Genomic DNA, 27,993 nt, shown 5'->3' on the forward strand with positions numbered 1-27,993 from the left:
TCACCGGGAGCAGGCAGCCCGATGAAGGCCCCCGGCGGCTGTTCTCGGAACTCCCTGCTCCCGGTGACCGCATTTGTTTCAGACCGGCTCGCGGCGCAGGCACAGGTAAGGGCTTACCTGTGCATCGCCGGAGTTCTGAGTTAAGATGGCAGCCTGCATGTGTTTATTGGCGAACTGGCCATCACTGTTCATTGGTATGGCCTCTAAAGCCAGTTTTCTTCTACACCAGTTTTGATAACTACCCCCCTACATCTTGAAATGATACAGTAAGACAACAGATAATGTATGGAGGTCTGCAGCCCATTGTCATGAGGAAGGATCGCTATTGTCTCTGATCCGAAAGCATGTAGACTGGACTGTAACTGGCTTTTATCTGCACTGAAAAATAAAGGTAACATTTTAACCGAGCTGGACCTTTTTCTCTTTCTGCAGCCCATTAAGTCCATTGTCTAGTACAGGCAAGACTTCTGATTACGTTCATGTTATATTCAACATACTGTACAGAATATGCTCATCTACAATGATGCATTAGTAAAGTATAATTGGCTTATATGTATTGAAAAGATTGTATTGTTTTATAAAGAAAATAAACATAATAATTAGAAAACATTTCTCATCTTTTTCAATCCCAAACGACAGTTTTAGTTTCCAGTGTGTAACTTTTTTCAGAGTTTTATTCTGCATGATCAATGTGGCTGCATATTTACTGGTAAATATAGTAATATTAGCATTCATCTTCTGCAATTACAAAAACTGCTAGTGTGGGTCACAAGCATCTTCATTTGAATTAACATCATTTCTTTCTTTGCATCTTTTAAACTTCTGCAGACAAAGCAAAAAGGCATCAATACAATGGCAAGATAGTTATAATACTATATATTAGTGGAGTCTTATATATACTTCTATATACCTCTATATACTTTTTTTTAATAATTTTTATTTAGAAAACAATAAAACAAATACATACGGTAGTTAATCAATAACATCATTAATTCTTATGCCTTTTTTCCCTCCCCATTCCCAACCCAGTCTACTTGACCCTACCCAACCTCTATATACTTCTGATTGCATGTATAAAAGCATCATATTCTGAGGTACTGTACACAGACTGTAGTTACCTAGATCCCTGTCTAGGTGTATAATATCAGTTCCATACATACACTAGGGCTAAAGTCATAAGAAACCATTGTGTACTGTCAGTGTATGCATCATAAAAAGTTGGTCGTATATGCTCACACATGGGCATAGGAAGCGGGGGGGGGGACGGATCCCCCCCAGGAAATAATGCGGGGGGGGACAGGTATGGTCAAATCCCCCCCAGCGGGGCAATGTGTGCGGCGGGGGCAGGCACTGAGAGGAGCGCTTCCATTGTGGAAGCGAAGCGCTCATCTCCATGGTGATCTGTTTGTATCGCCGTCCTCAGGACAGCGATACAAACAGAAGGCTGCGGAGGAGCAGGGCAGGGAGGTGTGTCCCTTTCCTGTTCCTCTGATAGGCTGCTGGCCTAGTAGTGCCGGCAGCCTATCAGAGGCCGGCGTAGGCGGCGCGATGACCTCATCGCGCCGCCTGAGCCGTACAGCGCTGGAGTAGGGACACAGTAACAGGCCGGAAGAGGCCTGCATCGCATCGCTCCAAAGAGGTAAGTATAAGTGTTAATTTTTTTTTTTTTTATATATATATACACAATACTTTGTTTTACTGCCACTTGATTGGGGGGGCTTTTACTGGCACTTGATTGGGGGGGCTATTACTGGCACTTGATTGGGGGGGCTGTTATTACTGGCACATGATTGGGGGGGCTGTTATTACTGGCACATGATTGGGGGGGCTGTTATTACTGGCACATGATTGGGGGGGCTGTTATTACTGGCACATGATTGGGGGGCTGTTATTACTGGCACATGATTGGGGGGGCTGTTATTACTGGCACATGATTGGGGGGGGCTGTTATTACTGGCACATGATTGGGGGGGCTGTTATTACTGGCACATGATTGGGGGGGTATTACTGGCACATGATTGGGGGGGCTATTACTGACACTTGATTGGGGGGGGGCTATTACTGGCACTTGATTGGGGGGCCTATTACTGGCACATGATTGGGGGGGCTGTTATTACTGGCACATGATTGGGGGGGCTGTTATTACTGGCACATGATTGGGGGGGCTGTTATTACTGGCACATGATTGGGGGGGCTGTTATTACTGGCACATGATTGGGGGCTGTTATTACTGGCACATGATTGGGGGGGCTGTTATTACTGGCACATGATTGGGGGGGGCTGTTATTACTGGCTGATGAGAGGCACTGGGGGGCTGATGAGAGGCACTGGGGGGCTGATAAGAGGCGCTGGAGGGCTGATGAGAGGCACTGGGGGCTGATGAGAGGCACTGGGGGGCTCTTATCTGAGGTCTGATTGGGGGTCATTCATATTGGGGTCTGAGCTGAGGTGTGATCTGAGGTCTTATTAACATTGGGGATCTTATTGGGGCTGTTAGCTGAGGTCTGATTAACATTGGGGGTCTGATTGGTGGTCTGACCTGAGGTGTAATGAAACATATTTTTTTCTTATTGTGCCCACTTCCAGCTCGGAGCCCAGCTGCCCAGAGCACCGATTCAGAGCAGCTTGGAAAAAAAGGCCTCACAGTCTCCCACACTCCTTCTGCCCGGCCAAGCCAGCCAGCCCCCCCTGAGTCTTCAGAACTGTAAGTGTGTGTGTGTGTGTGTGTGTGTGTGTGGGGGGGGGGGGTTCACACACACACACACACACACACACACTTCAAATTTAACGATATAAACAACTCGCAGTTTACTGAATAAGAATATACCCGGAGAGCAAAAATGCTGTCCCCCACCCAGATTTTTGGGGGTTCCTACACCCATGTGCTCACATGCCAATAGGATTTAAAGGGCATCCTTTTCGTACCGCATATGTTTGAATAGGATATTTTGCAGTCCAACTTTATTGAAAATGCAGTTAACAGTTAACCACACATTTGGCTGGAATTGTTCAAGTAGTCCTGGTGAATATGACACCAAATCTATCCCTAGCATATTATCGCTATGTAATAAATTAGAATTCTAATTCCATTTTTTCTTTTGTGCAATTCATGATGAAATTAATTAAAAATCTCTGTTAGGCCTCATGCACACGACCGTTGTGTGCATCCGTGGCCGTTGTGCCGTTTTCCGTTTTTTTTCGCGGACCCATTGACTCTCAATGGGTCCGTGGAAAAAACTGAAAATGCACCGTTTGGCAGCCGCATCCGTGAGCCGTGTTTCCTGGCCGTGAAAAAAATATGACCTGTCCTATTTTTTTCACGGCCAACGGTTCACGGACCCATTCAAGTCAATGGGTCCGTGAAAGAACACGGATGCACACAAGATTGGCATCCGTGTCCGTGATCCGTGGCCGTAGGTTAGTTTTTATACAGACGGATCCGAAGATCCGTCTGCATAAAAGCTTTTTCAAAGCTGAGTTTTCACTTCGTGAAAACTCAGAACCGATAGTATATTCTAACACAGAAGCGTTCCCATGGTGATGGGGACGCTTCTAGTTAGAATACACTACAAACTGTGTACAAGACTGCCCCCTGCTGCCTGGCAGCACCCGATCTCTTACAGGGGGCCGTGATCAGCACAATTAACCCCTTCAGGTGCGGCACCTGAAGGGGTTAATTGTGCTGATCACGGCCCCCTGTAAGAGATCAGGGCTGCCAGGCAGCAGGGGGCAGACCCTCCCCCCCCCTCCCCAGTTTGAATATCATTGGTGGCCAGTGCGGCCCCCCCCCCCTCCCTCTATTGTAATAATTCGTTGGTGGCACAGTGTGCGCCCCCCCCTCCCTCCCTCTATTGTAATAAATCGTTGGTGGCACAGTGTGCGCCCCCCATCGGCTCCCCCTCCCTCTATAGCATTAACAACATTGGTGGCCAGTGTGCGGCCTCCCATATCCCCCCCCCATCATTGGTGGCAGCGGTGTTCCGATCGGAGTCCCAGTTTAATCGCTGGGGCTCCGATCGGTAACCATGGCAACCGGGACGCTACTACAGTCCTGGTTGCCATGGTTACTTAGCAATAGTACAATAGTAGAAGATTCATACTTACCTGCTGCTGGCTGCTGCTGCGATGTTCGTGTCCGGCCGGGAGCTCCACCTACTGGTAAGTGACAGGTCTGTGCGGCGCATTGCTAAATGAACTGTCACTTACTAGTAGGAGGAGCTCCCGGCCGGACACGAACCTCGCAGCTCCCAGGTAAGTATGAATCTTTTACTATTGTACTATTGCTAGTAACCCGCTGCCACCAATGATCGGGGGGTGGGGGGTGGGGAGATGGGAGGCCGCACACTGGCCACCAATGTTGTTAATGCTATAGAGGGAGGGGGGGCCAATGGGGGGCGCACACTGTGCCACCAACGATTTATTACAATAGAGGGAGGAAGGGGGGGGGCGCACACTGTGCCACCAACGATTTATTACAATAGAGGGAGGAAGGGGGGGGGGGCGGACACTGTGCCACCAACGAATTATTACAATAGAGGGAGGAAGGGGGGGGGGGCGCACACTGTGCCACCAACAAATTATTACAATAGAGGGAGGAAGGGGGGGGGGGCCGCACTGGCCACCAATGATATTCAAACTGGAGAGGGGGGGGGGTCTGCCCCCTGCTGCCTGGCAGCCCTGATCTCTTACAGGGGGATATGATAGTACAATTAACCCCTTCAGGTGCGGCACCTGAGGGGTTAATTGTGCTGATCACGGCCCCCTGTAAGAGATCGGATACTGCTAGGCAGCAGGGGGCAGTCATGTACACAGTTTGTAGTATATTCTAACTAGAAGCGTCCCCATCACCATGGGAACGCCTCTGTGTTAGAATATACTGTCGGAAATGAGGTTTCACGATCTAACTCATATCCGACAGTATATTCTAACATAGAGGCGTTCCCATGGTGATGGGGACGCTTCAAGTTAAAATATACCATCGGATTGGAGAAAACTCCGATCTGATGGTATAAAAGGGACTCCAGACTTTACATTGAAAGTCAATGGGGACGGATCCGTTTGAAATGGCACCATATTGTGTCAACGTCAAACGGATCCGTCCCCTTTGACTTGCATTGTAATTCAGGACGGATCCGTTTGGCTCCGCACGGCCAGGCGGACACCAAAACGACTTTTTTTTCATGTCCGTGGATCCTCCAAAAATCAAGGAAGACCCACGGACGAAAAAACGGTCACGGATCACGGGAAAACGGAACCCCGTTTTGCGGACCGCAAAAAAATACGGTCGTGTGCATGAGGCCTTAACTTGGTTTTCAGTAACAAAGCAATTTTTTTCTCCCGGACCGACATCGGCCCTTCTGACTCAAGCCCACTGCATTATATTGATTTACGATGCACCCAGTTCCTATCTGACCGCAAGTCTATGGTTCTGAACTCACATGATAATGTAAGTACAGTACAATAGACCTGCGGTCAATATGAACACACTGCATCGTAAATTGCTATGATGCTGTAAGTTCTGGTCAGAGGAGCCATTGCCAGTCTGAGAGATGCAGCCAACACACAGGCCGTGTTTCCTGGACTGAGCACAGTCATGTGCACGAGAGCTAAAAGGAATCATTCAGGTTACATACATGAGCCCTTACTTGTGATCTGTTGCTTCAATCTGGTGCAAAGTACTTTAAATCAATATGCAAACGAGCAGTTAAGTGCAGAGAGGGGAGGCCAAATTCACTCTGTGTACCCCTTGCCTTCCTCTGGCAGTCCCTCCCACTCTTCCTTAATAGACAAGGTCAGGTTCCTCCATAGTCCTCTCGCCTGGCCATGTCAATCAAGATGGAGATGGAGGGGCTCACATAGGAAGCAGGAGAAGCTATGGTGCACAGAGTGGCTTGAGCACTTAACTGCTCATTTGCATTTGGATTAAAAGTACTTTTTCTCCAGAATGAACCAATAGATCACCAAGTGAAAGGTATCATTACAGTCAACTGAGCTGGTCCTACAAGGCAGTGTGCCTGGTTTAACTGTGAATTTCCTGGTGACAGACTTATTTTAAAGAATAAATAGTTCCTCTCTGAGAATACTGTAAATTAACATTTTCTTACCTATTTTTAAGACCGTGGAAATAGCCCACCAGTCACGCGTCCCCCAATCTAAAACCAAGAAAAATAAGGATGTAACTGCTATTATTCTACATTCAGATGTGCAAAGAGGTACATTATGTGAACTTGAAAATATTCTTAGAAGTTTATTCTGTGCAGATATATTAAACAATGTAAATATAGTATGTTGTAGATATTGAAGTCTCATGAAGGATAAAAAGAAAGGATTGCCTTCCATTAATAGTTTACTTGTGATGCTGTATGTTTCAGTCAAAAGAGATACATGCCACTGTCTCTCAAAAAACCTGTGCTGCAAAAATGTACTATGTACTATACACTACCAGGAAATGTATTTTTCCCCTTGTGCCGGAACTGTAAGTGGAAAAAAGTCAAAAATTTTGGCTATTTTAATCAGGTGTATGCAAGATTAATTGACTGCAACTTTTATTTTTGTATTTAAAAAACGCACAATCTTATTCCATTGAGGGGGTAGCATTTAATAAATGTGTGGCGCTTAATAAATTTGGTTCAAATTAAGACAATACAGGCTCAAAATGGACTTAAATAATTCCCCTTCTAATCGGAAAGGAGAAAGCCACTTCTGACATCTCTGACAGCTGTTCACCTCTAGGGAGAACAAAAGAATTGGTGGTTGAAATTCAACACATAATCCTTCTCTTTCTTCCTTCCTATTATCTGTCATCTGTCAAACATTAGATTGTCACACGGGCCCTGCTGAAAATGCTGGGTTAAGCGAACATATATACTAACATCTATGGGGATCTTTACACCCATCATGTAATGCAAGATATCACTCCTTTGCATATAGAGCAGCAAAAGACTCATGCAATAGGGGGCGGACCACCAAAACGTAGCTACATGCTTGCTAGGCACCACATGTGCTGAACCTCAGAAGGACCCTATGCACATAGGACTTTATTGCTAGATATGGACATTGTGATAAATATGTGCTTTTAACCATGAGTAATTTTTGTATGCACTATAATGTGAAGTATTTTTGATAAAGAAATATAAAGAAGAAGCTCGTTGTCAAGGAGTTTGTAAGTCACCGAAAATCACCATCACCAATCCTTTCCATCAAAAATGTTACAGAGAATGAACAAATCCTCAAAAAATGTAGTAAGTACTGATGGGATTTTCCATTTAGAAACATAAAAAGTTGCACAAAGTTGAGTCTGAGGTCATGTTCAAACAGGCAGATGGTGTAGTTTTTAAACCCCACCTCATGATAAACATATCACATTAATTAATATGAATCAGCAGCATTTCTTCTTTCAGCACTCCAAAAGAAAAAGAAAAGAAAGAAAGACAAGTGAGAAAGAAAAAAAGAGGTGGTAGAAGGAAAAGTAATCAACTGTCAAAGTTGACCATTATATTCTGACTCAGCAGTGTAATTCCAGGTTTAAAACCACCCAGATAGACCAAGCACTAGTGAACAAGCTCAAAGTGCCTCAAGTATGTCCTTCAATTGTCATAGTTCTGTTGTGGTCATCTACAAATTCAATTTTAAATGGTGCCTTCCTGTATTTCCAATGTCTGGGTATGGTAACCCTAGAAGTTCTAAGGACATGTAACAAAGGATAATATTCTGGGCCTGTAGGTGTCCACACTAACAAGGATCAAAGAGCAGATTCAGGAGGGGGAGATAGATCATTGGCACTCAAGTTGTTGTAAGACTGAAATATTACTTCCCAATGGTTTAATTACTAGGTCAGACGATCTGTGTTGAGTTGGGACAGGAAGTAGTGGGGACCAGAGAAGTGTTGAAACAGCGGTGGCAGGAGATTAGTAGAGGTAAGTAATGCTTTTTTGTTAGTTTTATCATTGTCTTGCCTATTTTTTTTCCTGGAAAACCCTTTTAATAGTTATGGGCATCACCTAAACAATATGTTATAATTTATTTTTTAGATTTTTCTAGAATATGAAAGACTTGGTGAATTGAAAAATGTTCACATGTAGAGAAGTCATCCTCCCACCCTTCTTATCCCTTAACATCCCAGAGACCAAGGAAACAGGTTGTTGAGAGCTCTAAAACATTGTAAACTTTGGCTTAGGATAACCCCTTTAATGTATCTTTATAAGGGTCAGAGCTTTGGGTTCCTGATACAGAGATCTGAATTCTTTGCATAGACATGATACAATTCTCATTGCCTGCAGGCGACAATAGAGACTCATATATGCATAGTGTTTTAGTAACAAAAACGTACCCTAGTGAAGGCTGAAAGCAGCTGGACTTGTATAATTTAAAGGGGTTGTCCAGGAAATAAAAATAAATAGAAAGACAGGGAATGGTTTAAAAAAAAGCTAAAAAAAAAACCCTCACCAATCTATTCCCCCACCGCTCCAGCGCCACCACACTTATATGAACATAGCCTTAGGGTTGAGTATTTATATTATATTAAGGGTACTCTGGGGGGCAGTACGTCACAGCTGAGGAGAGAAGCATGCCGGCACAGACTTTGGTACAGACTAAGACAGAGCCTGACATGAGAGTTCAACAGTCAAGCAGGTGGGTGTTGGAGGAAGGAGGCAGCAGGCATGTAGCTTAGGACCCCCCCCCCCCCCACCCCTGTTAAGGTGCTACAGTTACTTTAAAAAATAAAATATAGTTTTAGGGTGTCCCCACCAAAATTCTTGCCCAGGGGACTCCACCAACCATGATCTGGCCCTGACCATCACTATGACAAATCATAACTTTTTTGAAAGTACAGTTGCACTTTATTAAAGAAGCTGATCTACCCATTTACATCATTAGAACATATTGCCCTAGAACACTATAATGTGTGCAAAGCTATTTGACATAATGCACCTACATGTGGCTTCCCTGCCAGTTTCAGCCATGATTTTGCTCCACTGCAGCATAATATATAGACAGTACATACAGTATGGGTGAAAAATCTGCTCTCAGACATTTTGCAGCAGAGCTCCTGAGCTTCACAGCATGTGTAATTTAATTCATTCTGGGGGGTGGAGGAGTTTATCAAAGACCAGAGTTTTATGTCGGCCGTTGATAACCCCTCTGCTGCTTGAGGATAAACTTAACTTATGGCGATGTGCACACCTCCCTCATCATAAATAAGGTGCATCCCTTGGTAGTCCATGTACCTAAGTTCAAATCTATGCCAGCCCCTAGGTGCGTAAATTTCAGTAAACATTTACGCTAGAAAACTGGTGTAAATGAGGATAAACGTGTCGGGGCTGATGGCCCTCTCACACTCTGCCCCACCACAACCGTTTTTCAAAAACTAGTGAGGGCAGTGTAGAAATGCCGCTTGCACTTAGATTCAGGTGCAAAGGTGCTTAAAGTGTCACAAACCCAGGGTTTGCAACTTTCTATGCCAGTGTAGGGGGATGATAAATTCCCCCCTTTGGGTGGATGTGGTTGAGGTAGAAATATGATGTAAAATTACTCCTGTTAATGGATTAAGACAAAGATTAAAATTTTGGCACTGACTTCATAGATAAAACTTTTACTGCAATATGCAATGTAGACAGCAACCATATATCATTTAGTGCCACCCACCTGCACCTTACGGCAATTTTCTAGTTCTTCTTCCTTTTTCATATACTTTGAGTAAGTCGTGGAAAGTTCTTCCTTTTTTTCAGTCAACTGCTTTTCCAGTCCTCCCTTTTCTATGGACAGATTATTTTTCTCTGAAGTGATAACCATCTTTTCTTGGCTGCATTTCTGAAAATTATCGCTCACGCGTGCATTGTCTGTCTTCAGCTGGCTGTTCTCAAACATGACATTGTTCACATCTTGCTTCAGCCTGTTTATTGTTTGGTCTATATTGTTTTTAATTTCTCCATTTATGGTCCAGCATTTAGAAACATGGAAGGGTTCATGGCTGCTGATCATACCTTCAAAGCGATTTTTCATACGCTCTAGCTCCATGTCAAACCTCTGATTGATATTAGTACACACAGCATTTGATAGTTTAGCATGAGTTTCCAGGTCCTCCTTCATGTTCTGGAGCTTTTCCTTCTCAGAAGTGAGTACAGAGACTTTGTTGGTAAGAGTGCCAATTGTCTGGCCGCAGTTCTCTTTTAACCGGTCAAGATCCCTCTGAAGCATCAAGATTGTATGCTTTAATTGAAGTGTTTCAACTGCCCACAAAAAAAAGACAATTAGATAAGATGTATAATAATATAAAAACTAAAAAACCAATAAAGAAAAATACTATTATTCTTACTAAAGATATCATACTATCTGGCTATTACATTTACCACATTCTGTCAGAATGTTAGTAATGGTTCCAAACTTCCAATGGAAAAAAATATCCACATATTGCAATACAACCTACCTTATATACCCTAAATAACATCCAAACATGGAAGCTCTGTGGGACTTTATTGACCCTGGGTTACCACTATATATAGCAGCACTAACGTCTGGGGTGTGGACTCAAAAGGAAGCACCTATCATAACTGATTCCTTAGGAGTTAAATGTTCGATCACAACCATCTAGGCCTAAACAGAACCTGAGGGTACGTTCATACGGCTAAAATCTACCACTGATTCAGCTTCGGGGAACAGATTTATGCTGCTAGATCCACAACCAAAACTTACCAACAGTTTCCCCATTGATTTTAAAGGGAACTGGGGGGGTTGATAAACCCTCCCCACTTTGCCGGACCTTTAAAGCGAAGCCTACTTACCTGCTTTCCGACGCTGGCAAACATCCAGTTTTACATCGCCTGCAGCCAATCACTGGTTGCCGCAGTGACAGGAACACCTTGGGTCATGTGACAATTTGACCGTAAGGGAAGCCGTTTACTGCCACGGCCATGATTGGCTGCAGTGATGTCAAACCGGATGTTTTCATCGGAGCAGTCCAGCAGAGCATTGCAGGCTGGGGGATGAGGGAGCGGAGGGCCCGCCTGGGAAGCAGGTTAGTGATTTTCCAGGTCTGGTCAAGTGTGTGTGTGTGGTGGTGGGGGATATTGTTGCAAACTCCTTTAATGTTAAAAATTCCACCTTGTGCACACAGTGTAAAATAATAAGCTGATTTGAAAAATGCTTGAGAAGTGACATGTTACTTCTTGGAAACAGATTTGATTATGGATTTCATAGAAGTCGTTGAGGAAGCAGATAAACCTCAACCAAATATTACATAGAAACATAGAAACATAGAATGTGTCGGCAGATAAGAACCATTTGGCCCATCTAGTCTGCCCAATATACTGAATACTATGAATAGCCCTTGGCCCTATCTTATATGAAGGATAGCCTTAAGCCTATCCCATGCATGCTTAAACCCCTTCACTGTATTTGCAGCTACCACTTCTGCAGGAAGGCTATTCCATGCATCCACTACTCTCTCAGTAAAGTAATACTTCCTTATATTACTTTTAAACCTTTGCCCCTCTAATTTAAAACTGTGTCCTCTTGTGGTAGTTTTTCTTCTTTTAAATATGCTCTCCTCCTTTACCGAGTTGATTCCCTTTATGTATTTAAAAGTTTCTATCATATCCCCTCTGTCTCTTCTTTCTTCCAAGCTATTCTTCTAAGGCCTCATGCACACGACCGTTGTTTTGGTCCGCATCCGAGCCACAGTTTTTGCGGCTCGGTTGCGGACCCATTGACTTCAATGGGGTCGCAAACGAGGTGGACAGTACTCCGTGTGCTGTCCGCATCCGTTGCTCCGTTCCGTGGCCCCGCAAAAAAAATTTAACATGTCCCATTCTTGTCTGTTTTGCGGACAAGAATAGGCATTTCTACAACGGGCCGTCTGTTCCGTTCCGCAAATTACGGAAGGCACACGGACGGCTTCCGTTTTTTGCGGATCCGCGATTTGCGGACCGCAAAAAACAGAACGGTCGTGTGCATGAGGCCTAAGGGGGAGTTTACATGAGCATTTTACTTTCTGTTTTAGCAATCCGTTAAAATGTGATTAAAACGGAAAATAACATACGGTAATTGCTAAAATGGAAAGCAAAACGCAACATTTTAAATGCATTCCGTTTTGATCCGTTCTCATAGAGTTCAATAGAAAAAAAAACGGAAAACAGCATGTCTTCAGGTTTCAATTATTTTGGATGGAAAAAAGTCCTGTTCTGTCTCAAACTGTACAGTGCTGCATGAAAATCCACACTAGCAAATCCGCAGCTAAACAGTCACATGTGACCCCGGCCTAAGACCTCATTCATTTCAATGAGGCTGCAAAACATGCGGACAGCACACCGTGTGCTGTTGGTATCCATATTTCTGTTCCGCGGCCCTGCAAAAAAAATCAAACATGTCCAATTCTTGTCCGTGCGATTTGCAGACAGGAATAGGCATTTCTAGCAAAGGACTGGACGTGTCGATCCGCAAAATGCGGAACGTACATGGGCGGTATCCATTTTTGTGGATCCGCGATATGTGGACCCCAAAAACAGATACAGTTGTGTGCAGGAGGCCTAAGGGTCCATTCACACGTCCGTTGTTTCTTTCCTGATCTGTTCCGTTTTTTGCTGAACAGATCTGGACCAGATCTGGACCCATTCATTTTCAATGGGTCCTGAAAAAAAAATCAGACATTGAGCTGTCCGTTTTTTTTCAGGACCCATTGAAAATGAATGGGTCCAGATCTGGTCCAGATCTGTTCAGCAAAAAACGGAACAGATCAGGAAAGAAACAACGGACGTGTGAATAAGGCCTAAGACTGAGGCTAGACCTAGACTTTTTTGTAATACTACAAAAAAATCGCTGTCCATAAGGAATGTATTAAGTAGCTTGAAAATCGCTTCCAAATCGCTGCAGGTGGAGACGAAGTAGTAATTTCACAGCAATTTATTGGCACAAGATTTTCATGTTACTCTATAGAGGAAAAAGTAGCTTGGAAATGACTGTAAAATTCCTGCATGTCACCAATTAAAAAAAATTCTAAGAGATTTTCAAGATGCTCAATGCATTCCCTATGTACAGTGATTGCACAGCCATTATGGCAGCTGCCAGCACTGTATATCCACAAAGTCTGTATCTGTGCTTAATGCATTTTTTTTTATTTTAATGACAAAAATTAATCTCTGCTTCCTCAAGAAGCCTAATCTATTCATACAGTATTGATGGAATCTATAGTGTGCAAAACTTGGATGGAACAGTCAATGCGCCATTCAAAGATTAAGACCCAGAGGTATCGGTCATAAAACAGAGACACTTACAATACATGAATTTATAAGACTCCCATAGCTATTTAGAGAAGCAAATGCTAGGAGGAAAGTGTCTGACTGACCAAGGGTCAAGAAGGCACCTTATGATTTTATGTCTGTGTGTGATAAGCGGTATTATTTTTTAGTCACTATATTGATGTATTATTGAACCACTGCATGGTAGTATTATTAAATTACAGTATGGTGGTATAATTCGGTTCTTGTACTGTGGAATTATTTGGTTTTCTATATGGTGGTATTATTCAGTCAATGTATGCAGCCGTTATTCTGTAACTGTATTGAGGTATCATTCAGCCCTTGTACGGTGGTATTATTTGGACACCCTTATGGCGCCATTACTTGCATACTTTCTCCCCATCACCTCTGTCTCCCAAAGTGGAGGAATAGGCTGCGGGCTACTCCATACTAGCAATTGGGGGGATCTCTGCAATCGAACCTTCACAAAATTCATTACCTATCTAGTGGATAGATGATAAATGATTTCCACTGGAAAAATTCTTCAATATACAGTCAGGTCCATAAATATTGGGACATCGACACAATTCTAACATTTTTGGCTCTATACACCACCACAATGGATTTGAAATGAAACGAACAAGATGTGCTTTAACTGCAGACTGTCAGCTTTAATTTGAGGGTATTTACATCCAAATCAGGTGAACAGTGTAGGAATTACAACAGTTTGCATATATGACTCCCACTTGTTAAGGGACCAAAAGTAATGGGACAGAATAATAATCATAACTCAAACTTTCACTTTTTAATACTTGGTTGCAAATCCTATGCAGTCAATTACAGCCTGAAGTCTGGAACGCATAGACATTACCAAACGCTGGGTTTCATCCCTGGTGATGCTCTGCCAGGCCTCTACTGCAACTGTCTTCAGTTCCTGCTTGTTCTTCGGGCATTTTCCCTTCAGTTTTGTCTTCAGCAAGTGAAATGCATGCTCAATCGGATTCAGGTCAGGTGATTGACTTGGCCATTGCATAACATTCCACTTCTTTCCCTTAAAAAGCTGTTTGGTTGCTTTTGCAGAATGTTTTGGGTCATTGTCCATCTGCACTGTGAAGCGCTGTCCAATGAGTTCTGAAGCATTTGGCTGAATATGAGCAGATAATATTGCCCGAAACACTTCAGAATTCATCCTGCTGCTTTTGTCAGCAGTCACACCATCAATAAATACAAGAGAACCAGCTCTATTGGCAGCCATACATGCCCACGCCATGACACTACCACCACCATGCTTCACTGATGAGGTGGTATGCTTAGGATCATGAGAAGTTCCTTTCCGTCTCCATACTCTTCTCTTCCCATCACTCTGGTACAAGTTGATCTGGGTCTCATCTGTCCATAGGATGTTGTTCCAGAACTGTGAAGTCTTTTTTAGATGTCGTTTGGCAAACTCTAATTTGGCCTTCCTGTTTTTGAGGCTCACCAACGGTTTACATCTTGTGGTGAACCCTCTGTATTCACTCTGGTGAAGTCTTCTCTTGATTGTTGACTTTGACACACATACACCTACCTCCTGGGGAGTGTTCTTGATCTGGCCAACTGTTGGGAAGGGTGTTTTTTTCACCACAGAAAAAATTCTTCGGTCATCCACCACAGTTGTTTTCTGTGAACTTCCGGGTCTTTTGGTGTTGCTGAGTTCACCGGTGCGTTCTTTCTTTTTAAGAATGTTCCAAACAGTTGTTTTGGCCAAGCCTAATGTTTTTGCTTTCTCTCTGATGGGGTTGTTTTGTTTTTTCAGCCTAATGATGGCTTGCTTCACTGATAGTGACAGATCTTTGGATCTCATCTTGAGAGTTGACAGCAACAGATTCCAAATGCAAATAGCACACTTGAAATGAACTCTGGACCTTTTATCTGCTCATTGTAATTGGGATAATGAGGGAATAACACACACCTGGCCATGGAACAGCTGAGAAGCCAATTGTCCCATTACTTTTGGCCCCTCAACAAGTGGGAGGCACATATGCAAACTGTTGTAATTCCTACACCGTTCACCAGATTTAGATGTTAATACCCTCAAATTAAAGCTGAGAGTCTGCAGTTAAAGCACATCTTGTTCGTTTCATTTCAAATCCATTGTGGTGGTGTATAGAGCCAAAAATCTTAGAATTGTGCCGATGTCCTAATATTTATGGACCTGACTGTATAGTGGTTGGTCATCTATTTTCCTGATACAGGGCTTCCCATTCTACATATAGAGATAAAGTTTATAATACCATTCTGTCTGTCTGCAATTATCATTAGGGGGGCTGTATTACGCTGCCCAATGTTCAGGCAGTGCAAACACAGACAGTGTAACACATCCATCGTCTGATGAAAGGTGCCCATCAGCTGACAAACAAGCTCTGTTATTGGCTGCTCGATTATATGGGCCAATTATTGTGAGTGAGAGTTTCTATGAATGCTCATTCCTGATAATTGCCCCAAAAATTGTGCAGTCTAATAGGGCCTTTTGGGGCTTAGTACATACTTTCTTATTATCGGGTTGAATGTATAAATAATATGCAGTAAGCTTCTTAACATCCCCTAGTGGTGACAGCAGGCGGGCAGAATTTAATAATTTATGTAACTATTTGGAGCTCTATATCAGAAAAAAAGATCTCTGACTGCGTAAAGAGAGAGAATTAAACTATGGATTGAATAATGTGACTGTTGGATGCTTTTAGTTTAAAGAACACAAATAAAATTAAGTTTATCCTAGGCACTTAATGACATACCATTGAGATACGTCAAAAGAGGTCAGAACTCACAGATCATTAAAAGAAAATGCCTCTCCAATTGTCAGCCTCAGCTCAATCACCTCCATTGATGGCATCTTCTGACATGTCTCAATGGCATGTTAGAAACTTTTGAATGAACCTTTGTATTAAAAGCTATGGACACCTTCTGGGCAATTTTATGATTGCATTTTACTCATTTAAAGTATAACTGTCATATTATTTTTTTTTGGGAGTATTGGATTGTGGTGATTAATATCACCTTGGTGGCCCTATTTCAACTTTTCACTGTGTATTTAATTACCCCTTAATTCCACATTTTTGTTCCCTGTACTGCCTACTTTTACCTGTGCTTAAAATAGGGTTGCTAGGCATGGTCCGTCTATCTGTTGAAGGACGGAGCACACAGCTTGCAGGCTCACATTACTGACAGCCAGGGACTGTAAGTAAATGATTAAAGCCAGGTCCTCCCCAGCAGCTGATAACAGTGCCTGGGCTGTGTGCACTTCTCCCTGTCCCTGCGCTTGGTAGACGCTCCCTTACTCAGCAGAGCTGGAGGATGCAGAGTCGAAGCAGCGCAGACCAGGGATGGGAGATCTGCCATCTGCTCAGTGTATAAATGAAAGCAACATGTGGTAAGAGGACCCCTTTGTGCTGCAGGAGATTAACCCTTTAGGGGGGAGAGCTCCGGTTACTGACACTTTTGGGGGGCTATTGTTACTGGCTAGTGAGGGCAGGCGGGATTAGCCTCAGGGTGAGGGCAGTGGCGGCCATCTTAATTGAATAGTGAAATTGCAGTTTTATGCAGACTGGTTGCTAAGGGCTGAATCTTATTAAATATGGGGTAAGTCAGTCCAATAGTAACTAATTCTGGAATATCATGTTATTAATAACTACATACAGTCCTGATCAAAAGTTTAAGACCACTTGAAAAATGGCAAAAAATCATATTTAGCATGGGTGATCTTAACAAGGTTCCAAGTAGAGCTTCAACATGCAACAAGAAGAAATGGGAGTGAGACAAAACATTTTTTGAGCATTCAATTTAATGGAAACAACGAATAAACTGAAACAGGCTGTTTTTCAGCTGATCAAAAGTTTAGGACCACATGCCTTTAAAAGGACAAATCTGTGCAAAGATGTGGATTCATTGTCATTTTCTGTCAGGTAGTCACACGTTGTGATGGCAAAGGCAAAAAAACTCTCCCTTTTTTAACGTGGTCGGGTCGTTGATCTGCATAAGCAGGGTCTCTCACAGCGCGCCATCGCTGCTGAGGTGGGACGCAGTAAGACAGTCATTTGGAATTTCTTAAATTCTTAAATGATCCTAAGGGTTATGGAACAAAAAAGTCAAGTGGAGGACCCAAAAAAATTTCATCAGCACTGAGCCGGAGGATCCAATTGGCTGTCCGTCAAGACACTGGACGATCCTCGACCCAAATTAAGACCCTTACTGGTGCTGACTGCAGCCCTATAACCATCAGACGGCATCTGAGACTGAAGGGCTTCAAAAACAAAAAACGTCTTCAAAGACCTAGTCTCCTTGAACGCCAAAGAAATGCTCGTTTGGACTTTGCATGAGAGCACCAAACATGGGACATTCAAAGATGGAAGAAAGTTTTATTCTCTGATGAGAAAAAATGTAACCTTGATGGCCCTAATGGTTTCCAACGTTACTGGCATGACAAGCAGATCCCACCTGAGATGTTTTCTACGTGCCACAGTGCAGAGGGCGCCATAATGGTCTGGGGTGCTTTTTCCTTCAGTGGAACAATGGAGCTTCAGAAAGTGCAGGGGCGTCAAACGGCTGCTGGCTATGTCCAGATGTTGCAGAAAGCATTCCTCATGACTGAGGGCCCTCGTCTGTGTGGTAACGACTGGGTTTTTCAACTGGACAACGCTACAGTACGCAATGCCTGCAGGACAAGGGACTTCTTCCAGGAGAATAACATCACTCTTTTGGCCCATCCTGCGTGTTCCCCTGATCTAAATCCAATTGAGAACCTTTGGGGATGGATGGCAAGGGAAGTTTACAAAAATGGACAACAGTTCCAGACAGTAGATGGCCTTCGTGCGGCCGTCTTCACCACTTGGAGAAATGTTCCCACTCACCTCATGGAAACGCTTGCATCAAGCATGCCGAAACTAATTTTTGAAGTTATAAACAATAACGGCGGAGCTACTCATTACTGAGTTCATGTTTGGAGGCTGGATTTCTGTTTTGGGGGGGTTTATATATTTTTTGGAGGTGTGGTCCTAAACATTTGATCAGCTGAAAAACAGCCTGTTTCAGTTTATTCGTTGTTTTCATTAAATTGAATGCTCAAAAAATGTTTTGTCTCACTCCCATTTCTTCTTGTTGCATGTTGAAGCTCTACTTGGAACCTTGTTAAGATCCAGCCATGCTAAATATGATTTTTTGCCATTTTTCAAGTGGTCTTAAACTTTTGATCAGGACTGTATATGAAAATTGAAATTAGGGTCTAAATGTGACAGTTATCCTTTAAGGCTAAAAATCTTATTTCAATTGGTCTTTATTGAAAATGTTTAACCTTTTCTGAGTTACAAGGGTTAAAAATCAGTCTGCAAGCTGTTTCAGTCTATTTTCTTTGAATCCCGTCATCTGATAGCTCATGTGTAGCTCTTATCTCTGATCTCCTCACCTTATAAACACTCATTATAGCTCAATTCATATCAAAATGAATATAGCTTAAGTAAGTGTTTATGAGGTCAGGAGATCAAAGATAAGAGCTACACATGAGCAATCAGATGACAAGAAAACAGACCATAATGGCTTGCAAACAGACTGATTTTAACCCTTGTATCTCATAAATGGCAGAACATTTTAATTAATAAAAAAAATGATTTAGTTCAGAAGGAGTAAAATGCAATCATAAAAAAATGCCCCACAAGGTGTACATAGCCTTTAAAGGTGTTGTACACTTTTTTACTATTGATGACCTATCCTCAGGATAGGTCATCAATATTAGATCGGCAGGGGGCTGATTCCCGGTACTCCAGATCATCCGTTTGAAGAAAAGGCAGCGCTGCCTTCTCTGCTCTGTTTACCTGCTCGTAGCAGTAATTGTAGTGGTGAGCAGTGTAATTACAAGTATAGTGTTCCAATTCACTTCTATGGGTAGGCTCTGTCTGTTCAAGTGAATACTACCGAGCTGTCCCATAGAAGTGAATGTGGACGCCATACTTGTAATTACTCTGCTCACCACTGTAATTGCAGCAGCGAGCAGGTACACAGAGCAGAGAAAGCCGTGCTCGTATGAGAGCTGTCTTCTCTTCGAACAGCTGATTGACGGAGGTGCCGGGAGTCAGATCCCCGCCGATCTGATATTGATCACCTATACTGAGGATAAAGAAGGAAGGACCAGCACTCGCGATGATGATGAATGTTGCGTTTATTCAGTCACATATTAAGGACATATAGTGACGCGTTTCAGCACAACACGTGCTTTCTTCAGACTATACAATAAACTCCTATCACATCTCTTTTATACACAGAGAGAGGGAGGAGTAACAAAACAAAAGGAAAATGACATCATACTATGTAGCTCCACCCACCTCAGGGCTGACACAGGTGAAGTAATGAAAGATGCAATAAACAAAAAAAAATCAATGTGGATACATTGATGAAACAATGGAACAATTGATAACAATTCAGGAATCAAGTCCGCTGAAAGAGACAAATGAAATGTATATTATTATAATCTAAATTCTTATAATAAGAATAATATAGTCAAGAACTAGGTGAAACTGGAAATATTATACTCGCGGTTGAGCCCCCTTGGATCCACAGTTTGTAACCGGTGGATCCAATAAGCCTCACGCTTTAAAAGCAAACTATTCCTTATAAGGAATAGTTTGCTTTTAAAGCGTGAGGCTTATTGGATCCACCGGTTACAAACTGTGGATCCAAGGGGGCTCAACCGCGAGTATAATATTTCCAGTTTCACCTAGTTCTTGACTATATTATTCTTATTATAAGAATTTAGATTATAATAATATACATTTCATTTGTCTCTTTCAGCGGACTTGATTCCTGAATTGTTATCAATTGTTCCATTGTTTCATCAATGTATCCACATTGATTTTTTTTGGTTTATTGCATCTTTCATTACTTCACCTGTGTCAGCCCTGAGGTGGGTGGAGCTACATAGTATGATGTCATTTTCCTTTTGTTTTGTTACTCCTCCCTCTCTCTGTGTATAAAAGAGATGTGATAGGAGTTTATTGTATAGTCTGAAGAAAGCACGTGTTGTGCTGAAACGCGTCACTATATGTCCTTAATATGTGACTGAATAAACGCAACATTCATCATCATCGCGAGTGCTGGTCCTTCCTTCTTTATTGCAAGTATTGGGACGTCTTCCCACTGACTCGTGCACCGCGTCTATTCCAGCAGTGCCGACCCTTTCCCACATAAGACTATACTGAGGATAATCATCAAAAGTAAAAGCGCACCACCCTTTAAGGCCTCATACACACGAATGTATTTATTTCTGTGTTCATTCCATTTTTTTTGCGGACCGTATGCGGAACCATTCATTTCAATGGGTTCAAAAAAAAACGGAAGGTACTCCGTGTACATTCCGTTTCCGTTTGTCCGTATTTCTGTTCCGCCAAAAAATTACGGACAAGGATGGGACTGTTCTATTAGGGGCCAGCTGTTCAGTTCAGCAAAATACGGAATGCACATGGACGTCATCCGTATTTTTTGCGGATCCGTTTTTTGCAGACCGCAAAATACATACAGTCATGTGCATGAGGCCTCATTTTGTAATTGCTGACAACCTTTGATTCTTTAGGATTTGTGCTCACAGCCAAAAATCTTGCCTAAAATGTTCAATATATTTGGGTTTTGCATTGGATCTCTTTCCTTTTCTTTAACTGCTTATGATCCTAAACATTCGTACTTCATAAGCTTTTCTGCAATGACAGGGTTGCAAAAGTGATTCATATAGATAAATCTATAGGTGTCTAGGTACCAACATTATGCAGTTAGAAAGGAGATACCAAAAATTTCTGAGAAATAAAACATATAAACTTTCTATAAAAATATGTATTTAATGTGAGCCAATTACTTACTTATGTAAGTTGTGTTACATCGGTCTAGAGCAAATTGGTAGACATTACAGATCGCTGGAGATGGAGGCTAAAAAAAAAAAGTGCAGTGAACATGAATATTTATAGATAAACATTATTTCATTTTAATTATCTTTGAATTAAGATAAAATGCTAGTATGGCTAGTAACACTTAGTGGTAACACTATACGTATGCAGTAGGGTATTGCATAAGTTACATACCCATCACCAGAATAATCTGCGTTACAAACATAAGCATTCATAAAGGAAATGTGTCACCAAGCAATTCACCTTTAAAGGAAATGTGTCACCAAAAATGTTATCTGCCAGTTAAAATCAGATAACAGCACATACGGTATGTTTTTTTCTAATTTGTTTTTACTTTTTGATTTCAGATTTATTCAGCTTCCTGAACATGATTATGGGGGAGGCCATCTTGCCTGAGTTGTTCTTAACAGCATTTAGAAAGAATAAAGACAATTGCTTTACGACAGCCACATGGGCCATAGACACAATGGACAGGAGGGGACCTCATTGACTTTTATGGGACAGTTTTCTAGACATGTTCTGTGACCTGTGCAGACGTCATTGTACAAGGAAAGAATAAACAATCAACTATTGTGAATGGTGGATCCTGTCTTATCTATTAACATAGGTGATATAATTCCAGACAGGATTTGAATGACAGATAGACAGATAACGGCAGTAATGTTATCTGTACAGACCAAGAAGTGGTGTCTATTATTAGGCTAAGGGTTCATTCAGACGACCGTATGAATGATTCTGCATCCATTCCGCAATTTTGGGGAATGGGTGCGGACCCATTCATTTCAATGGGGCCGCAAAAGATGCGGACAACACACCGTGTGCTGTCCGCATCCGTGGTTCCGTTCCGCAACTCAGCAGAAAAGATAGAGCTTGTCCGCAAATGCGGACAAGAATAGGCATTTTCTATTATGGTTGCGGCCATGTGCAGTCTGCAAATTGCGGAACGCACACAGCCGGTATCCGTGTTTTGCAGCACTACGGTCGTCTGAATGGGCCCTTAGTGGCCAGTGCAAAAACTGGCAGATTTTATGGTTTTTGTTTAAATATGAATATTGATATTAAAATTTATATAATCAAAACTTAAATATAAAAACGGGATTTTAATAATAGGTGATTTTCGGATGACACATTCCCTTTAAACCAGACACAATGGCTTGTAGGGCTAGCTGAACTGAATGCAATGATAACTTTCACTTATTGAGTTGTTTCTTCAATCTACAAAAAAAACCAAAAACGTTTAATTCATATGCAAATGAGCAGTTAATTGCACCGAGGTTGGCCCCAAGTCACTCTATGCACCCTTTCTCCTCCTGCTAGCTCTACCAGCACCTCCCTCTTCTCCTTGATTGACAGGGACAGACAAGATGACTATGCAGGAACCTGACGATTAGGGTTCATTCACACATCCGTATGTGTTTTGCGGATCCGCAAAACACGGACAGCGGCAATGTGCGTTCCGCATTTTGCGGACCGCACATCGCCGGCACTATAATAGAATATGCCTAATCTTGTCCGCAATTGCAGACAAGAATAGGACATGTTCTATTTTTTTCTGGAACGGAACTGCGGACCCGGAAGTGCGGGTCCGCATCTCCGGATGCGGGCAGCACATCGTGCGGCCCCATAGAAATTAATGGGTCCTCAATTCCGTTCTGAAAAATGCGGAACAGAATTGCAGACGTGTGAATAGACCCTTAGGGAAGATTTTAGGCCACTTGCAGACGAGCGTGTCCGGATTAGGTCCAGATGCGTCCCGGTGCATTGCGGCAAACCCGCGCGAGTAGGTACGCAATTGCAGTCAGTTTTGACTGCGATTGCGTTCCGTTGTTCAGTTTTTTATCGCGCGTGTGCAATGCGTTTTGCACGCGAGTGATAAAAAACTGACTGTGGTACCCAGAACCGAACTTCTTCACAGAAGTTCAGGTTTGGGTTCAAGGTTGTGTAGATTGTATTATTTTCCCTTATAACATGGTTATAAGGGAAAATAATAGCATTCTGAATACAGAATGCATAGTACAATAGGGCTGGAGGGGTTAAAAAAATAAAAATAAAAATGTAACTCACCTTAATCCACTTGTTCGCGCAGCCGGCATCTCTTCTGTCTTGTTCTGTGAGGAATAGGACCTTTGATGATGTCACTACGCTCATCACATGGTCAGACGGACCATGTGATGAACGTAGTGACGTCATCAAAGGTCCTATTCCTCACAAAAGAAGACAGAAGAGATGCCGTCTGCGCGAACAAGTGGATTAAGGCGAGTTAAATTATTTATTTATTTTTTTAACCCCTCCAGCCCTATTTTACTATGCATTCTGTATTCAGAATGCTATTATTTTCCCTTATAACCATGTTATAAGGGAAAATAATAATGATCGGGTCCCCATCCCGATCGTCTCCTAGCAACCGTGCGTGAAAATTGCACCGCATCCGCACTTGCTTGCGGATGCTTGCGATTTTCACGCAACCCCATTCATTTCTATGGGGCCTGCGTTACGTGAAAAACGCACAAAGAGGAGCATGCTGCGATTTTCACACAACGCACAAGTGATGCGTGAAAATCACTGCTCATGTGCACAGCCCCATAGAAATGAATGGGTCCGGATTCAGTGCGGGTGCAATGCGTTCACCTCACGCATTGCACCCGCGCAGAAATCTCATCCGTGTGAAAGGGGCTTTAGTCTTTTTCCCAAAATACTGTCTCTGCAGGTTTGAGAATTGAAAGGTATCTTCTACTAAAGAGAATTTCCATTCCTTTTATATTGATGGCCTATCCTCAGGATATTTAATTGGTAGCTATCCCACCGATCAGCTGGTCTGTGGTGCTAGAAGGAATTCACAACAGAATTACAGCTCAGTTCACTGCATGTGACTGCAATGGGAGCAGTGCTGCAGTAACCAGCTGTGTCCACTACACGCTTTGGATGGAGCTATGTAGGTTTGGCACCTGAGCTACTGCAGAACAGCTGGTCGTTGCGGCCGCTTTGTGTTGGACCCTCGCCGATCAGATATTAATGTCTTATTCTCAGGATAGGCCATCAAATAAAAGGATCAAAACCGACCTTTAATAGCAGAAACTTTTCAATTCTCAACCCTGCAGATCAAGTATTTTGGGGGAAAATGCTAAACTGTTCCCTGATCACCAGTTCTACAAGGAAATAATCCAGCCAATTGTATACAAACAGCTCTCTAGATCACAGTTTCAATTAACTATTACTTATCTAATAGAATGATGTAGGGATTGAATGTTAAACCTGAGGTTTCAGGATTTCCAATGAGTTAGGCTGTACTATATTCCTTATTTCATCTAGGTAACTACCTGTATATACAGTAAAATCCCTCCAAAAGACCTTCTCTTTGAGAAGACCACCAACTTATCCAGACCAGATTTGTTGTGACAGATTTGTTGTGACAGAGTTTCAGTTCCACCACATATTATGCACTGGTCATCTTCTTTGAGAAGACTACCACATCAGGAGACCACATTTTAATGGAATTTTTTAATGTTTGTCTCAAAGAGGTAGTACTGTATTTTGAATCCAACTGAACTCTAATTAGCAAGCAACATGTAGTTATTTTATTAATTATGCCACTTATGATTTGTTGAGGCAGTCTGGAAGTAATGTACTAGTGACAGCCACTGAGAAAATTGAAAAAATGCTGCCTTAATTCACCAAAGATACCGGGTGTGTCCTATTATTTAACACTCTAGAACAAACCAAGAGTGAACTGTATATTTGCAATTCCTCTACTGATTTGCTAGTTTATACTTTGCTACCTTTAAAACCATTTAATATTTTAAAGTGTAAATGTACTTTTGATAATTTTGAAATTTTATATGGCGATCCGAGTGCTGAGACTGCCACGATCACTAAAGCTCAATAGCTGTCGGCCGAATGATTGTTTGGCTGACAGCTATCTCTCTTGACTCCCTCCCACCTACCTCATACACATAAACATTCAGCTCGGCTAAATATGTATTAAATGGGGAAAGAGGAGAAAGCCACCACCAAACACTTCTGGTGGTGGCTTATCTCCTGGGAGAACAAAAAAATTGGGCGAAAATATTCATTTCGCCTGATCCTTGTCTCCCCCGACATCATCTTTCAGGAGAGAGTCAGGAGCTCCCCACACAGTGGTGTTTCGAACGAACCTGCTATTCTTGGCGCATTCGGCCAAAAGAAGACAAATGTGTATGGCCAGAGGAGATAGAAATGCTCATACTGAGCACAGACTGGGGATGGGCTCATAGCTCATCTTCACTGGCGAGGAGGGGCAGTTACCTCCTTGTTTTAGTGATCAGTGGAAGTCTCGGCACAAAGACCTCCACTGATCAAAACCTTTAATATGTCACTATGACATATCAAATGTTTTTTGAAAGTACAGTTACACTTCAATCATAAATATGATTAATGGACTTGAATGCCACAGCCCTTCAATGCTACTAAACTTGCCCAAGGTCTATAGCTATTGCTTGGTTTTCAAGTTGCAATTAAGTCAATCAGATCTGCAAGATGGCTACGACCATTTTAGCAGACTGCCCTAACTTTACACAATAATAGTTTTAAGGGCATGCAGGTTTTGATATATATTTAACTAAAAACTAGAAGAATTGTGGAAAAACATAAAAAACACACATACACTGAACAAAAATATAAACGCAACACTTTCGGTTTTGCTCCCATTTTGTATGAGCTGAACTCAAAGATCTGAAACATTTACTACATACACAAAAGACTAAATATATATAGTTCCCTGCCTGGCTGAAATCTGTACATTGTGCATGTGTAACCCTGTATGCTGGGAGCAATGTGTAACAAGTGGACAGCTAGATGAATTCATGACTTAGGGCACTTTCACACTTGCGGCAGAGGATTCTGGCAGGCAGTTCCGGCGCTGGATCCGTCAAAACGTATGCAAACTGATGGCATTTGTCAGATGGATCAGGATCCTGATCCGTATGACAAATGCATTCAAATGCCGGATCCGTCTCTCCAGTGTCATCCGGAAAAACGGATCCAGCATTTATTTAAAAAAAATATAAAAATTTCCGCCTCTAGGACGGAATTCAATGCCAGAAAAGAATACCGCTAGTGTGAAAGTACCCTTACAGGTAACAGCTGCTCTACAATAAATAGGGGCAGCTGTATATTATAGCTGTCCTTATACCATGAAGAACAGCTGTTACCTGACTCCATGACTTCTCAATAGCGAACGCTCACTATTTGCAGTAATTCTTCTAGCTGTCTGCTTGTTACACATTGCTCCCGGCATACACGCTTACACAGGAACAATGTACAGATCGCAGCCAGGCAGGAAATTATGTGTATATACATCCCTCTGGAAGTGTCTTTATGCTAGAATTCGATCCTGAATATGCCTTTTATAAATATATGTAGCATGCTGTATAATGTGACATGCTTGTTTGAAAAAGGCTGTTTAGGCGAAATGCGTCACATCTGTCTGTACTTTGTTTATAGCAATAAAGTGAAGATTTATTAGCATCAAAAAAGGAGTTCTGATCCACTTCTTCTACTAGGAGTCCAGTGTGTGGTCCTACTACTTATGCACTAATACAAATATGGCTGTCAATAGGACTGCCCTCTAGACTCCTAAGCCAAAAATGATTTAAATGAATAAGATATAATTTATACTGGATCTTTCCCAACAGAACTATGCATCAATCTGACCACCTTCTCCTGCTCTGTAACATGCTGTACATAGACTGCATAGCCTTTCCAAGGTGGCAGGTCCCCTTTGACTTCGATACTGCTAATAATGTCAATAAACTAGAACCAGATCTGTACTTCCCAAAAAGTTTTAGCATATTACCAACAGAATAGTACTTGTTATTTCTCTCTCTGTATTGAGAAGAGCCTGTTATTGTTGGAGAACAGCATAGGTGTACAAATATTACAAGACAGAAATGGTTATCCTCAACACCAGCCCAATGTTTTTGTAGGACTAGACCCGTGAAATTCTACACAGCTAGACTTCTTGCATACTGGTCAGAAGTCTAATATTTATGGAGAAATTTTATTTATTTTATAAAACAGACACTGATTTATTTTAATTAAATGCCAATAATGAAGCCTATGTTCTTCAAGACATAGCAGACACTCATGGTCTGATGTTACAATGTTCACAAAGAGGTGTGCTTCCAAAGATAAAAATATTAGGAATTTTTAATACCTTCATGTTTTGTATTAGCTTACTTATTCCAAAATGTTTTGCAATTAAACATGACAGATATGCGATTAGCATGATAGTTAAGATTAGATCGTGCTCCAAACATAAAGCTCAAATAGACAAACAATTCTGGTACTCACCATGGGTAGTACAGGTCTCCCAATTGTTTTGTTGTGCAGTTGTTTCAGTGCTGTAGTTAATAGGTTTGAGCAGTTGTTATTTTCCTTCTCTAGGCTGGCAACTTTACCTTTCATCTGAGAAAAATTGTTCATCAACAAGCTGTAATCGGTTGTCAAGTTTTTGTAGCGATTCTCTACACTCATAAGCCTTTGTTCTGTGCCAACATGGGCATTTCCATACAGCATGAACAGAACCAGACCAAGGATAATCAGGAACTGGATTATAGATAAAAAAAAGAAGAAATATTTGGTATAATACCAGCAACCTCTGTTCTTAGATTTGAAGATATCCTTGGACTCCAATCCAAACTTTGCCATTGCATAGTTTGGGTCCATGGCTGGTTCTCAGCTAATGTTTAACTCTCTGATGGCAAACAGTAAACTGCGATCCTTCCAGAATGGAGACTTGCTGCATTTGGCAGTCTTTACATTTTATCTAGAAGAAGGTAGTATGACAGGGCGGGTCAGTCACATTT

At 42.1% G+C, this 27,993-nt stretch overlaps 1 protein-coding gene across 1 annotated transcript; it reads right to left on the bottom strand.

Annotated features, from left to right (window-relative positions):
- Positions 1–635: 635 nt before the first annotated feature.
- Positions 636–27,993, bottom strand: LOC120989353 (plasmalemma vesicle associated protein). Its single transcript, XM_040417405.1, has 5 exons — positions 27,479–27,993; positions 21,107–21,173; positions 9,646–10,229; positions 6,105–6,152; positions 636–822 (listed from the first exon to the last, which is right to left on the bottom strand). Exons 1-4 carry the CDS (start codon positions 27,851–27,853, stop codon positions 6,111–6,113), a joined length of 1,068 nt encoding a protein of 355 aa, XP_040273339.1. The 5' UTR covers positions 27,854–27,993; the 3' UTR covers positions 636–822; positions 6,105–6,110.

This window comes from Bufo bufo, chromosome 2 (assembly GCF_905171765.1).
Source record: "Bufo bufo chromosome 2, aBufBuf1.1, whole genome shotgun sequence".
NCBI classification, from domain to species: Eukaryota; Metazoa; Chordata; class Amphibia; order Anura; family Bufonidae; genus Bufo; species Bufo bufo.

Bases quoted from the DNA above. Each gene is read 5' to 3' on its own strand.
- LOC120989353 (XM_040417405.1), bottom strand. From the start codon at position 27,853: ATGGACCCAAACTATGCAATGGCAAAGTTTGGATTGGAGTCCAAGGAT. The intron at 21,174-27,478 runs GTGAGTACCAGA...TTTTTTTTTTAG, and splicing joins GGAGACCTGTACTACCCATG to CCTCCATCTCCAGCGATCTG. The intron at 6,153-9,645 runs GTGGGTGGCACT...TCTTGGTTTTAG, and splicing joins AAAATTGCCGTAAGGTGCAG to ATTGGGGGACGCGTGACTGG.